This window comes from Culex quinquefasciatus, chromosome 2 (assembly GCF_015732765.1).
Source record: "Culex quinquefasciatus strain JHB chromosome 2, VPISU_Cqui_1.0_pri_paternal, whole genome shotgun sequence".
Classification (NCBI taxonomy): domain Eukaryota; kingdom Metazoa; phylum Arthropoda; class Insecta; order Diptera; family Culicidae; genus Culex; species Culex quinquefasciatus.
In genome coordinates, this window is record NC_051862.1 from 153,096,634 (window position 1) to 153,111,938 (window position 15,305).

The 15,305-nt window shown below is 46.0% G+C and overlaps 1 protein-coding gene across 3 annotated transcripts in view; it reads left to right on the plus strand.

Annotated features, from left to right (window-relative positions):
- LOC6044529 overlaps positions 1-13,468 on the plus strand; it is a 69,049-nt gene extending 55,581 nt beyond the window's left edge. For all 3 annotated transcript variants that reach the window (XM_038254337.1, XM_038254338.1, XM_038254339.1), the window contains exons 3-11: positions 4,619-4,881; positions 7,357-8,014; positions 8,074-8,460; positions 8,520-9,010; positions 9,074-9,209; positions 9,267-10,946; positions 11,990-12,136; positions 12,200-12,356; positions 12,481-13,468. In XM_038254337.1, the coding sequence (XP_038110265.1) occupies positions 4,619-4,881; positions 7,357-8,014; positions 8,074-8,460; positions 8,520-9,010; positions 9,074-9,209; positions 9,267-10,946; positions 11,990-12,136; positions 12,200-12,356; positions 12,481-12,747 (4,186 nt within the window). In that variant the 3' untranslated portion in view covers positions 12,748-13,468. The remainder of the gene's footprint in view (positions 1-4,618; positions 4,882-7,356; positions 8,015-8,073; positions 8,461-8,519; positions 9,011-9,073; positions 9,210-9,266; positions 10,947-11,989; positions 12,137-12,199; positions 12,357-12,480) is intronic.
- Positions 13,469-15,305: the final 1,837 nt, after the last annotated feature.

The window sequence follows — 15,305 nt, forward strand, 5'->3', positions numbered from 1 at the left end:
ACCAGCCTAGAAGAAGGTTGAGAATCGCTGCTGTAGAGCGAATAATTTGAATAATTCACCTTTTCATCTGAAATTAGAAATAAAGCAATTATTGTGTACCCCCTAAATTCACATGATTGAGACAAATCTTACCGGTTGAATTACATTTAAAAAATAAATTAAATCCTGTCAATTTGACTCCGGTTTAGGGTCCTTTTCGATAGCAAATTTGATGTTGCTTTATTAAAGTGATTGTTGAATTGTTGAAATTTTGCAAAGTACATTATGCATATTTTCGAAAAATTGAGATTTTTTCAAAAAATCGTCGATACATGGATAAAAATTAAAATTATCGAATTAACCCCGAACAAGTTTTGATCGGTGCCTTTTGAGTCTCAAAACAAACCTCTAAAATTTATAACTGATTGGTTGCATCTACACTTTGCGCATTTCTTTTTAATTTTGTATGGAAAACCCAACTTTTCTGTATTATGTTTTATTTTACACTAAAACCCCCGTTTACGCGCAGGCGTTACGCTTTTTGTTTGGTTGATTTCTCGAAAACAGTGTAATGTGTTTACATTCTTTTGAAAGCAATTTGTAGATCTGCACAAGACCTATAAATCGCTTTAAAAAGATTGCAAAAATATTGTGTCGTTCTAGAGAAATCGACGAAATACAAAGCGTAACGCCTGAGCGTAAACCGGGGATTAAGTGTATATTTAAATGTTTGCTTTGATCTAGTTGTAAGCTTTCTCGTTTTCTATCTCCTATCATTAGAAATTGTGTATGTTTTTCGAAAACTATTTCTTACTCTTGTTTATGCATTAAATAACAGTAACAAATGCTCTAAACCGAATTATGACGTAACACATAGCTGAAATGACAAACTCTGTTAGGTAACTAAAATAAACAAATTGTAATTTGATTATTCAGGAATAAAACCGAATTGAATTGAAAAAATACATTTAAAATTGAGTAATTCTTTGCCACAGTAGTTGCTCCGACCCCTCTTCGATTTCCTCGAAACTCATTTTTTTACATCACGTGACGGTGAGGTTGTACGGCCCCTTTTATTTTTTCTGGATTTTTACTCAGACAAGTTTTTCAGTGCACGAGCCACAACAAACGTCCAAATGGTAATTCTTATGCAACATTTACTGAACTTTCCAAAAATAATACTTCCAAAAGCGCACGATTGAGTTTAGAGGTTAAAACTTCGACAAACTGGTCTAAAATAATCAAAGTCACCACTTAAAAAAAAAACTTTTTCGTAAAATTCTGACAACTCATGAAGAAACCCCTTATGTTTATAAATCAAAATTTTTGCCTGTTCTACAACTTTGTAAAACATTGATGTAAAAATTTTCCCATCAAATGACATCTCTTCGATTTTCTATAGTTAAGTAACAGGAAATTACAGCGATTTTAATCCTATTTTTTTTCTTTTTTGATGAAAAATACGTTTTTTCGAAATTTTGAGTAGACCAATTTTACACAATAGTCCCTTTCACACCACATTTCTGTCTCTTTACGATTTCGAGCTACAAATTATTGAAAAACGTGTCTTGGGACCATCCATAAACCACGTGGACACCTGGGGGGGGGGGGGTGGCGATTGTCCACGATGGAGGGGGGTGAGATTTCCAAAAAAAGTGTCCACGTGGTTTGTGGATGATCCCCTTACTAAAAATCCAGAAAACTAAAAAAAGGGTAGTACGAATTGGTGATCAGTTCAGTTCGAAGCGGGGTTGGATGTAACATTTTCTGATTTCGTGTGATTTGTCGGAGAATTACCAAATGGGATTAAATTTTCAAACTATAACACAATTGCGTTAAAATTGGGAAAATTCCCTAAAACTTTCCAGAAGAAACATGTTTTTGCAAAAATCGTAAAAAAACACAATTTTTGGCCCACCCTATTTTGGGATAGAACCTCTCTTATCGCCAAACAACAACAAAAATGGGTCTAACCATTTCTTCCAAGGACTCCCATGCCAAATTTGAGCAAAACCGGAGCACTTTTGATCTGGAATCTGCTTATTTGAAGTGGAATCGCTGATCATGTAGAGCTTTTCACAACAAAATTGTCAAAAAATCTCTGGAATTTTGAATAATGACGTTGATCCAACAGCTCAGCCTAATTTACCAGAACTCAACACAGTTCCGATATGCAACTAGTAGAGATCCCAATTAAGAACTCCCTGATTCATCGCAACAACTTGATCTTGACACATCACTTTGCAGTGTCGCTGGAGAATTCCCCGTAGGCGATCAGTCACCTTAGACGATTACGTTGCTGCAGTTGAGGTTGCTCACACTCGTCCTCTTTGAAAATAACACCCGAAGGTTGTTATGGTGACCAAATAAGGTTAATTCGGTTTAGATGTCACTGAGCCGACCTAGGATTTGCTACAAAGTTGGCTTAATTGACACCTGTTCCCAATTCCTGTTAATACATTCTTCACGACTCCTTGGTCACCGGCATCATCATCATGGTTCATAATCGTCGCTATTATTGCGTCAAGTGGCAGATGTCGAACGCTAAGACAGCCCGAACCTGCAATTCAGACTGAATATGACACAGAACTTGAGCTAGTAATGATAGACGTTTCAACTTGGTTGATAAGTAAACGCGGATCTTATCGCGAGTCGGTATCGAAAGTATGCTGGAATCTTCACTTAGGGTAGTCGAGAGATGAGTCAAACGAGGATGCTCACGCGCTGTAGACTCGATCGGTAGTCGTCGAGACATTCTGACCTTTATGGAGCTGCAAAGCCAGGTATCCCAACCGCACGAAACCGGATTCCTTGCGCGGGGAGAGTTTGAAAACATCATCACAACAGCGACAAAGAGCTATACCCCACTCGGGTTGGAGTCCGTGCCACAAAGGTGAAGACAAACGGAAAAATTAGCGATTCAACCTTATCAACCCCGAAGTTGAGAGATGTTCCGCGTGATACCGGCCACTTGTCGTCGGTGTCGTGGTGTCTTGTCACAATTTGACGGTTCCAGAAAGTATAAGGTACTTGAAGCGAAATTTTGTATGACGAGTGGCAAGATTCCCAATCTTAGGAAAAAACAGAACTTTTGACCTGTGACAATATAGAACAACGACGACGATAAGCCAATTGAAGGCGCTGAACTCTCAAAGTCCGTCGGTCAGCAGCATCCTCAGCAAAATAGAGATGGAGGTAGTCCCCCGCCATGAGAGATGTCAATCGCTAAACGATGGTGACAAATCAATGGGGTATGGGCTTAACCTGGAGTGAGGGTGGCAACGAGGGGTTGTCATGAGATAACATGAGGAGTATTAAGTACTAGACGAGGATTGTGAGCCGGGTTGTCAGCTGTAATTAAATATTTAAATTAATCTCTCGACTGGCAGTGCGCGTGACCAGTCGGATTGAAGGTTTGAGTTGGTGGAAGGATTGTTGAAGAAGAACTTGCCGCAAAGATTCTTTAAAAAATATTTTATTGAAGAAGAAATTAAAAAAAATCGGATTTGCTGTCGTTGATGAGGTTTGCCCTACCCGGGCAGACGGTAATAACAACATTCATGCCATTTCAATAACAAATAATGTTAGAATAACAGAAAGTGTTATGGAATCTTCATGAAAAATCCATTTTTGCATAAGTGTTTAATAACAGTTTTTGTTATCATAACAAAATTTGTTATTGGTCTGATATTGGTTGAAAGCCAAAACAACTTTTGAATAACATTTTTTTGTTATGGAAGAATACCTCCAATTGGGATGATCGGATTAGTTGTTAAAATAACAAAAAATAATAACAAAGATTTGATCGAAGAATAACTAAAAGTGTTATTAGTCTGTTATTACAATAACAATCCAATAACAAAAAAATCATAACGACCAATAACAAATCTTGTTATAAATAACATAGAATGTTATTGGCCAAGTATTTTCAAATATCAAAAAATGTTATTCCGAAGTTATTTCCGTCTGCTCGGGTACACTACACGGAGAAAAAACGATTCCCTAAATCGTGAACAAGTGTTCATGAAATTAGGAACCACGAAGAAAATGTTCAAAATTGTTAAAATGTTCCGAATTTCATGAACACTTGTTCACGATTTAGGGAACTGATTTTTCTCCGTGTTCTCCTTGCAATATAACCATAAATTTAGAGAAAATTTCAGTTTTTTTCTGCAAAAACAAAAAAAGGCTCGAAATCTTTCTCTATTTTACTCGCCAATAATTCCACTATACATTCCACCTAGACCACTCCCAACAAAATTACCATTTTACGCCCCTGAATCTCACTAACCAGCACGTGCCGGCCATCACCGCCATGGTCAACCGGTCCAGGATCCCTGCAGTGGGTCATTGATTCCAACGCTCATCTTCAGCAAAACATCGCCACAATATGATGGCGATTCCAGAACCGTCCAATCAATACCTCCTCAGCTAACTTAATTTTGGCGGCGTCAAGTCAATAATTCTGGATGAACCTGTTTCTCGATTCTGTTGTTGTCATCATCGTCTTCGTCGTTTACCAACCGGATTTCAAGAAGCGCCCCATAAAAATGTTTGCTTATCGCTCGCGCACCCCGCCAAGACGTTCTTGAACTCAAACTCATCCTCCTTCTTCTTCTCGTTTCCCTTCTCCTTCCAGTATACTACCGAGTCTAGTCCTAGTCATCGTCATCGCCGCCACAGTCAACGGAATCGACCTCAAGGAGCGGGCCCGGGCGGCGCTGCTACTGGAAAAGTCGGCCACCACCGGCACCAATGCGGCCTGCAAGGTCAGCCTGTCGCAGCCCTGCCCACCGAGCAAGTTCCGGTCCGCGTCCGGCGAGTGCAACAACTTCAACCACCGCCACTGGGGCGCCCGCGGCGATCCGTTCATGCGGCTGCTCCAGCCCGACTATGCCGACGGTGAGTTACGGATGTTGGTCGTTAAATTAGTAATGGTAACGTGCAGGGTGACGACTAAATTTGACTTAGACATATAATCGAAGTTGTCTGCCATGCTCACTGAAGCTATGCGGGTATGATACGGGGTCAAAACCCAACGGCCTGCTTCTTGTTACGGTTGTAGACTCACAGGTCTTAACACCAGGGAGTTCTTGGTTGACCCAGAATAGCTTAACAAATTAGCAAAGTAGTCTACCGTACTCACTGAAGCTTTGCGGGTATGATCCGTGGTCAAAATCCAACAACCTGCTTCTTGTTACGTTGGTAGACCCACAGGTCTTAACTCACGGGAGTTCTTGGTTGACCCAGAATAACTTTACAAATTAGCAAAGTAGTCTACCGTACTCACTGAAGCTTTGCGGGTATGATCCGTGGTCAAAATCCAACAACCTGCTTCTTGTTACGTTGGTAGACTCACAGGTCTTAACTCACGGGAGTTCTTGGTTGACCCAGAATAACTTTACAAATTAGCAAAGTAGTCAACCATACTCCCTGAAGCTATGCGGATATGTACCAAGGTCAAAATCCAGCGACCTGCTTATTGTTACGGTGGTAGACCCTCAGGACTTAGCTCCCGGGAGTTCTTGGTTGACCCAGAATAACTTATCAAATTAGCAGAGTAGTCTACCATACTCACTGAAGCGATGCGGGTATGATCCGGGGTCATAATTCAACGACCTGCTGCTTGTTACGGTGGTAAACCCACAGGTCTTAACTCCAGGGAGTTATTAGTTGACCCAGAATAACTTAACAAATTTGCAAAGTAGTCTACCATACTCACTGAAGCTTTGCGGGTATGATCCGGGATCAAAACCCAACGATCTGCTTCTTGTTACGGTGGTAGACCAACAGGTCTTAACTCCAGGGAGTCCTTGGGTGACCCAGAACATCCATACATATAAGCAAAGTAGTCTACCATACTCACTGAAACTATGCGGGTATGATCCGGGGTCAATATCCAACGACCTGCTTCTTGTTACAGTGGTAGACTCACAGGTCGTAAAACCAGGGAGTTCTTGGTTGACTAGTACCCTCGCTAGTACCACTCCAATATATCAGCAAATAAGTAAATTAAACTCACTGCAGCTTTAAGGGTATGATTCTGAGTAAAAATCTACCGACCTCTTGCATGATACGGCGGTAGACCTACAGGTCTTGACTCCAGGGAGTCCTTGGATGACCCAGAACATCCCAACAAATCAGCAAAGTAGTCTACCATATTAACTGATGCTATGCGGGTATGCTACGGGGTCAACATTCCCCGACCTATAGCTTGTTATGGCGGTAGACACGCAGATCTTCACTTCAAGGAGTCCTTGGATGACCCAGGACATCCCAATATATCAACAAAGTAGTCTACCATTCTTACTGAAGCTACGCGGGTATGATCCGGGGACAACATCCGCCTACCTATAGCTTGTTACGGTGCTAGACAAGCCGAGCTTCACTTCAATGAGTCCTTGACTGACCCAGGACATCCCAATATACAAACAAAGTAGTCTACCATACTCACTATAGCTACGCGGGTATGATCCGTGATTAAAATCCACCTACCTATAGCTTGTTATGGCCGTAGACACGTAGATCTTCACTTCAAGGAGTTCTTAGGTTACCCAGGACATCCCAATGTATCAACAAATTAGTCTACTGAACTCACTGAAGCTATGCGGGTATGATCCGGCTGCAAAATGCAATGGCTTTTTTCTTATTGTGACGGTAGACTCGCAGTTCTTAATTCCAGTGAGTTCATGAAGGACCCAAAACATCCCAACATATCTGCAAAGTAGTCTAGAATACTAACGCGGATATGATCCAGCATCAAAATCTACTGACCTATTGCTTGTTACGGCGGTAGAACTACAGATCTTAACTCCAAGGAGTCCTAAGATGACCCACGATATCCCGATATATCAGCAAAGTAGTCTACCATACCCAGAAAACCTATGCGGTCATGGTCTGGGTTCAAAAAACGCCGACCTCTTGCTTGTTACGGTGGTAGACAGGCAGATCTTCACTATAGGGAGTCTTTGGAGGACCTAGATCATCCCAACATATTAGCAATGTAGTCAACCATGCCTACTGAAGCTATGCGGGTATGATAAGGGGTCAAAATCTACCGACCTCTTGCTTGTTACGGCGGTAGACCCACAGGTCTTAACTCCTGGGAGTCCATGGATGATTCAGAGCATCCCAACTTATGAGCAAAATAGTCTAACACACTCTCTTCAGTTATGCGGGTATGATCCGGGTTCAAATCGAAACTAAGTCGCCACCCTGCTCATACTAATTAGATTTTGATTGGCGGGATAAGGTAGCCGCCACTAGGAATATCCAACACGTGCTCGAGTGCACGCTGATCTCTAGATCAGCAGCACGATACGACTATTTGCACATCTCAGCACATACCGGATTTCAAACTTACGTTCTGCCCCGCAGGTCGCATCAAACCCCGCACTTCAGTGGGTTCGCACGCCCTGCCCGCCCCGGACAGCATCATCGACCAGCTGCAGCGCTCGATCCCGGTCGGCGTGGTCCATCCGCACATCACCGCCATGCTCCCAGCGTGGGGTCAACTGCTGGCGTACGACCTGGTGCAGATCCTGTCGCCGCACTCGAGCTTCCGCTGCTGTCGGAACGATACGGCCGCCACCGACGAGATCATCCAGTGCTACGTCCGGATGGGCGCCGGCTGCAAGGAGTACAAGCGATCGATCCCATCGCACGACCCTGGTTCGTGCGAGTTCGAGCAGCGCGATCAGTTGAACGCCGCGTCTGGGTTTTTGGACGGATCGGGCTTGTATGGGACGACGGAGAAGGAGATTCTGGCGCTGAGGACGTTCACCAGCGGAAAGGTCGACATCAAGGCTTGCCTGCGGTGTAACGAGCCGGGAGCGATCGGGGCGCTGCATACGATCTTGCTGAAGGAGCACAACCGGATCGCGGAGGAGCTTTCGCGGCTGAACGTGGACTGGAGCGATACGACGCTGTTTTACGAGACGCGCCGCGTCATCATCGCCCAGGTGCAGCACATCACGTACAACGAGTTCCTGCCGATCGTGCTGGGCAGCCAGATCTCCAACAGTCCGGATTTGAGGTTAGTTGGTTTGGTCTGATGATCTTCATGAAAATTTTCTAAAACCTCGATCATTTCAGACTGGAAAACGGCAAACACTACAGCGGCTACTCGTCTGCCAACCGAGCTGGAGTGTTCAACGAGGTTGCCGTTGGAGCGGTGCCCGCTTTCCTGACCATGCTCCCACCGGACATGTACAACGAGTCCGCCTCGGCGGAGATCCTGATTTCCAGCCCGGCGATGCAGCAGACGTTTGTGCCCGATCACGCTACCTTCAACGACGAGTGGACGCCGATTGCGTTGGCCATTCAGCGTGGTCGCGATCACGGAGTGCCGTCCTACCACAAGGCGCTGAATCTGTGCGAGCAGCGGTTCGGGATTCCGTACGGCTCGAAGCTGACCTTTGACGACATGGAGTACTTTGGGCTGTCGCCCGAGAAGAGGAAGACGCTGGAGGGAATTTATCAGTGAGTATTGACTTCGGGTCTCCGAAATGATCCCATGCTAAACTTCTCTCCTTCTCCAGGGACGCCGAGGATATCGACCTGCTCGTGGGAGGCCTCTCGGAGACCGCCACCCTCGGCACCGTATTCGGCCCCACCCTAACCTGCCTGCTGGCGATCCAGTTCGCCAACCTGCGCGTCAGCGATCGCTTCTGGTACGAAAACGATCTCCCTCCATCATCCCTCAACCTACCCCAGCTGCAAGCCATCCGTCGCGTGACCCTCGCCGGTCTGCTCTGCGAAGCCAAGGGCGTCTCCAAGGCCCAACCGAAGGCCTTTATCCGCGACGATCCCTACCTGAACGCGCGCCTCAACTGCGAGCAGCTGTCCGGACTGGACGTGACGGCGTGGCGTGCCGAAGCCCCCGAACAGGTGGACGAAGTGCTGGACGTGCAGAAGCCGGCTCCGGCCGAGTTTGCCGAGCTGGACGCCACCGTGATCGCGGAAGCCATCGAGAAAGCGAAGGATCAGCTGAACGAGCGCAAGCGCTTCGAGTACGAGTCGTGGAAGAATCGTGAGTAGAGATTGGTTGTTGGGGATTGAGTTGTTCATTGACGGTTTGAATTCTTGATTTCAGGTGGAGGAATTGACGCCAAGTCGCCGGCCGGAACGGCCGCTTCCTTCAGCAAGGCCAACAAGAACGCGCTGATCATCGCCAACACGTCGCTGCTGTACGAGCTGGCCTCGAACGAGATTCTGAGCACGCTGCACTCGTAAGAGATCACTTTTGATCATCGATAACTTCCCAACTAACCGTTGATATCTTCCAGAATCCGTCGCCGAAAGCGTCAGGTCTTCGACAACAACTTGGGTAGCTTCGGAGGAGACGACTTCGGAAATGCGCTGCAGACGATCGACGTGAACCAGTTCATTACGGGATCGATTTCGCCGATCAACCTGGAACCGCAGTGCGAGAATCTGGAAGCACCCTGTGACACGGCTACGCCGTACCGAACACTAACCGGTCATTGTAACAATCTGCGCAATGCCGAACTTGGACAGTCGTTGACGGTATTCGCTCGTCTGCTGCCACCGGTCTACGACGATGGAATCTCGCAACCTCGTAGCACGTCTGTCGCGGGAGGAACGCTGCCGAATCCGAGAACGATTTCTTCCTTGATTCATCCGGATATCTCGAACCTGCACACCCGCTACTCGCTCATGGTCATGCAGTACGCCCAATTCCTCGATCACGATCTTACCATGACCCCGATTCACAAGGGTTTCCACGAGTCCATCCCCAGCTGCCGATCGTGCGATTCACCAAGAACCGTACACCCCGAATGTAACCCCTTCCCAGTACCACCACGTGATCACTACTACCCGGAACTGAACGTGACCAGCGGAGAGCGGCTATGCTTCCCGTTCATGCGATCGCTACCCGGACAGCAATCCCTCGGACCTCGCGAGCAGATCAACCAGAACACGGCCTTCCTGGACGCGTCGCAGATCTATGGTGAAAACGGATGCGTCGGCAAGCAGCTGCGCGGATTCTCCGGACGCCTAAACTCCACGATCCACCCGATCCGTGGCAAGGAACTGCTCCCACAAACCCCGATCCACCCGGAGTGCAAGTCCGCCAGTGGTTACTGCTTCGCTGCCGGTGACGGTCGCGCCTCGGAACAACCCGGCCTAACCGTGATCCACACGCTGTTCATGCGCGAGCACAACCGTATCGTCGAAGGTCTCCGTGGCGTCAACCCGCACTGGAACGGCGATCAGCTGTACGAACACGCCCGCCGAATCGTCATCGCCCAGAACCAGCACATCTCGTACAACGAGTTCCTGCCGCGTATTCTCAGCTGGAACGCCGTCAACCTGTACGGCCTGAAGCTGCTCCCACAGGGATACTACAAGGACTACAACCCAACGTGCAACCCGCAGATCGTCACCGAGTTCGCCGCCGCCGCCTTCCGTATCGGCCACTCTCTGCTCCGACCGCACATCCCACGACTCAGTCCCCAGCATCAACCGATCGACCCGCCAATCCTGCTTCGCGACGGCTTCTTCAAGATGGACATGTTCCTCCAGCAGGTCGGCCTGATCGACGAGATCTCCCGCGGCCTCGTCGCCACCCCAATGGAAACCCTGGATCAGTTCATCACCGGCGAAGTAACCAACCACCTGTTCGAGGACCGTCGAATCCCGTTCTCCGGCATCGATCTGGTCGCCCTGAACATTCAACGCGCCCGCGATCACGGCATCCCGTCGTACAACAACTACCGCGCGCTGTGCAACCTCAAGCGGGCCCAGAACTGGGACGACCTCGGCCGGGAGATGCCTCCGGAGGTGATCTCGCGTCTGAAGCGCATCTACGCCAGCGTTGACGACATCGACCTTTTCCCGGGCGGTATGTCCGAGCGGCCGCTCCAGGGAGGGCTGGTGGGACCGACCTTTGCCTGCATCATCGCCATCCAGTTCCGGCAGACGCGCAAGTGCGATCGTCACTGGTAAGTTGTTCGGCGATCTTTTGTTCAACTCCAGTTGCGCGTCTGATTGATTTTCGGATCTCTAAAAAAAATCGGTAATTGTCTTTTGCAAGCGGAACAGAACCAAACATTTTGGCACCCTAAGCCAACGTCAAATCAATACAAAATGCTGCCGGATCTTTTTCCGGATCTCTTCCGGAAAAGATCCGGCAGCAATTTTGTATAGTTTGACGTTTGCGGAGGTTGCCGAAAAAAGGTAAACAAATCACTTCGTGCATCAGCCAATCCAAGCAAAACAATGTAAAAGGGCTGAAGCCGAAGTGTAAACAAAGAGTCTATCCTGCTCACGTCAGTTGATGTTTGCATTCGGAATGAGCAGGATAGACTCTTTGTTTACACTACAATGTTTTGCTAGAATTGTCTTTTGCAAGCAGAACATAACCAACCTTTTCGGCACCATCAGAAAACGTCAAATCAACACAAATTGCTGCCGGATCTTTTTCCGGATCTCTTCCGGATTGCTGGCGAATCTTTTCCGATCGTTTGACGTTTGCTGAAGGCGCCGAAAAGTAGGGTTATGTCACTGCGTCGAACGACAATATATTGTCGAATGCATCAAGTGATTGTTGATTTTTCGAATTTTTCAAACGTCAAACCATACAAAATTGTTGCCGGATCTTTTCCGGAAGAGATCCGGCAGCAACTTGGTTTGACGTTTCCGGAGTGTGCAACAATGTTTGGTTATGTCACTGCTTGCAATGGACATCTATGAAATTTGCGAAATCCGTTGAGGTTCCAGGAATCCGGATTGTTCCAGGAAAATTCGAACTTTTCTCATTTTTGACTTTTGTTTAGGGAAATGAAAAATAGGTTAGAATGCTCTTTGAAAAGATCCTCAAAAATGTTAAATCTCTGCAAAGTTGGTTTGAAAAATGAAGTGGAGCACAAAAAAATACCTGCTCGCATCTCTATCTGTCAAATTTGCGCAACCCGAGCAAAACAGTTTTTTTTTTCGTGCGCACAAAAGTAATGAAATTGTTCTAAAATTCTTCCACGATCCGCAGGTACGAAAACGACGACCCCGTCACCAAGTTCACCGAAGCCCAGCTGGCTGAAATCCGTAAAACGACGCTGTCCCGAATCATTTGCGAGAATCTGGACATCCAGGGTGACATGCAGCGTGCCGCGTTCGATCTGCCCAGCAACTTCCTGTAAGTTCTCTTTGGCGCCCAAAATGATCTTGTGACCTTTTCTAACCTCAAAATATCTTTCAGCAACCCCCGCGTCCCATGCAACGCCATGCAGCAGATCGATCTGAGCGCGTGGCGGGAAAACGTCGTCCAGGGCTGCAACATCGGCGGCAAGCAGGTCAACGTCGGCGATTCCGCTTTCCCGTCGCCCTGTACCAGCTGTATCTGCACGAGCGAAGGGGTAGGTACCATTTTTGGGATGCGCGGCACATTTTAGTACACGTTTAGTACAGTTTAGTACAATTGTACTAAAATCGTTTTCGACTCCAAAATTGTTCTAAAATTTATTCTTTTCAATATTGCAGCCCCAGTGTGCCTCCCTCCGCATCACCGACTGTGCCCAGCTAGCCCGCGAGTGGCCCCGGGACGTGATCCTCCGCGATGACGTGTGCAGTGCCCAGTGCGCCCTTGTGCTCCAAAATGGCGGTGCCGGCGCCGGAGCGTCCCGGCAGGTTCTCCGTCAGCCGCAGCGCGTGGCGCGCTCGCGCGTCGTCCAGCAGCAAACCAGCGCCATCCCGATCAGCTTCCAGGGCTTCCAGTTCCCCGATCTGACGCAGTTCATCAGCGGTTAGGAAGCGCGGTCATGCGGGGTTAAGAGATACGTGTAAATATTGAGCGGCCATATTGTTACGTCTTTTCGCGACTTGACTATCACTTTTCAAACTTCTGCTGTTTTCACCCCATAATTAAAGCAAGTCTCTATACAAACTGCCTTTACCGTTAGCGTTAGCGTTAGAGCACTAAAGAAAACGAACAAAGCATGCTTTTAACTTAATTTTATTCCTGAACGGCGTCGCGCAGAGTCAAACCAGCGACCACGAACTGTACTTTGTAAATAGTTAGGTTTTAGTACTGTTTCTATTTAATCTTTTTGTCAAGTTACAACTCATTCTTCCCCACTCTATATTTTAATCCAATTCCCAAAACTATCGAATCATATCAAATTAGGACGTGTAGGAGCGAAGAATTAAACTCAATCTCAGAAAATAATGAATAAAAAAACAAGTTAGAGATAATCAAAATGTGAGCGGAACCTGAAGTAGTGATACACGAAACAAGCGTCTACCATTAGAAATTAGTACAGAGCATGTTTTATCCGGCAAATCCGCGGCAGCACACCTCACAGAAATAAACACTTAAATAATGCTGTCACGCGAAAAGTTTGTCCCAAGAAGAAGAAGAAGAAGAAGCGCATCAGTGAGAGTTTTTTTAAAGTTAGTAATTTGTGTACTATTTCGTGTGCGGATTAGTGGCAAAGAAGTTTTTAAATAGAAATGTATTTATGAATAATAATTGAAACTTCTTTATGTTTTGACTCGTAGCGAAGTATCACCTTTTTTTATAACTGTGGTAGGGGAAATCCTCATATTCATCCAGTTGGCTAATTTTCACTATTTAAACAACTTATTTTGTAGAGCTGTTGGTAGAAACTTGCTTGCTCACTTCCTATTGAGCTATTTATCACTCGATTTCAGTTGAAAACGCTTTTTATGATTGTTGTTGTAATGCACAGCTTGGATGCTCTGATAGATTTTCTGATGATGTCTTGATAAACGAAACCAAAATATTCGGAAAAATCAGCGATTACCGGCACCTCATCCTCTTTAAGGTGTTTTTTTAAATTAAATATGTCTTTATCGAACATTCTTATAATAATTACATTTCTTTTACATGCTAAGTGATATGACTTAATGCTCTTCATCTTTGTTGTATTTTTCGTTTTATTATTAACTGTTCACATTCATTTATTTACTTCAAATTGTTTTACATGTTTGCATTGAATCGAATACATTTGGGTAAAAAAGAAAAAAATTACTTTAACAACTAATCCTAACTTAAAACTAAAAAACAAGTAATTTCATTGAAATATTCAAAATCATTAGAACGAATAAACTACGAACTGTATTTTAAGATAAATCCTCCAAGCGTTCTTACTTGTTCCTGGCGAGTTTTGCAACCACGCAGTGTTGTTGTCATCTCGATGAAAATGTTCAGAAGTTCTTGTGGAGAAAACAGGTCACAACTGCCTTCATTCGTTGATGCTTATTTGGTTTTCCCTCGGTTGCTGACTGAAGCCAGGAGGTGTTGTATTCTCTGCAACTTTTTGCCGCTGATTCAACGGCAATCCCGCTCCAGGTGACGCCAAAGCAGGAAAATCCGCGTCCGTGAAAGTTGGTGGTGTTTTGCGACGATTTGGTTGGTGCCTCGTCGTCGCTTGCTGCCGAATTTTTACAAACTTAGCTCGTTTTGGGCAGCTCCGATTCTTGGTCGAATGATCGCCGCCGCAATTGAAGCATTTGGTTTCGATGTTCTCGTTGATTGTTTCGCAAGCTTGAGTTTTGTGCTCACCTCCGCAGGTTGCTTATAACGACTCTTGATGAAACAGTTCCTTCCACCATGTCCAAACTGCAAGCAGTTCGAACATTGCGTCACGTCACGGTGCACTGGACGATAACGTTCCCAGTCACAATGATGTTGAAAATTGCCCGAACTGCTTTCAGCTCAGACGGCGTTGTCGATCCTTTTTCGAGATGAACCAGGTACAGTTGATCACGATACTTGATGTCCTTGTTGTGTCTCGTCATCTTGAAGACTTCGATCACGTTCAACTTAAGAGTTTTGAGCTCTTCTTTCAGCACACTCACATCCATGTCGTACAGGCCTCGGAGGACCTGTTTCATGGGGCGTTTACCTGGATCGTCATGGCTGTAGTATTCAATCTTGGTTTTGTTCAGGAAATCCCGAACGTAGTTGTAATCCTTTCTGGTAGGTAGCAGAATTTTGAGTCCATCAGCACACAAGCGAATGGAAGCTCGTAAAGCACCAGATTTGATAAACCCGGTCAGCCACTTTCGCACCGAATCCGATGACGATGTTTTCACAAAAATGGGTGGCAAATTTTCGCGTCGTTCAAATTCTTCCTTCTCGCTTACGTCCACAGGGAGGGTAGCGAACTGGTTTCTAGACGACTTTTGAGCGTCCTTGCTAGCGCTTCAGCATTCTTTAGCTTCTTCAATTCTGCCGATCCTGCTGGTGAGGACCGCCTATTTTTCTTGCCGTTAGGCATTTTTGCACTTTTTAAGCACTTTTCAGGAGCTAATATCCAGGAGTACCTCACTGATTGGTGATC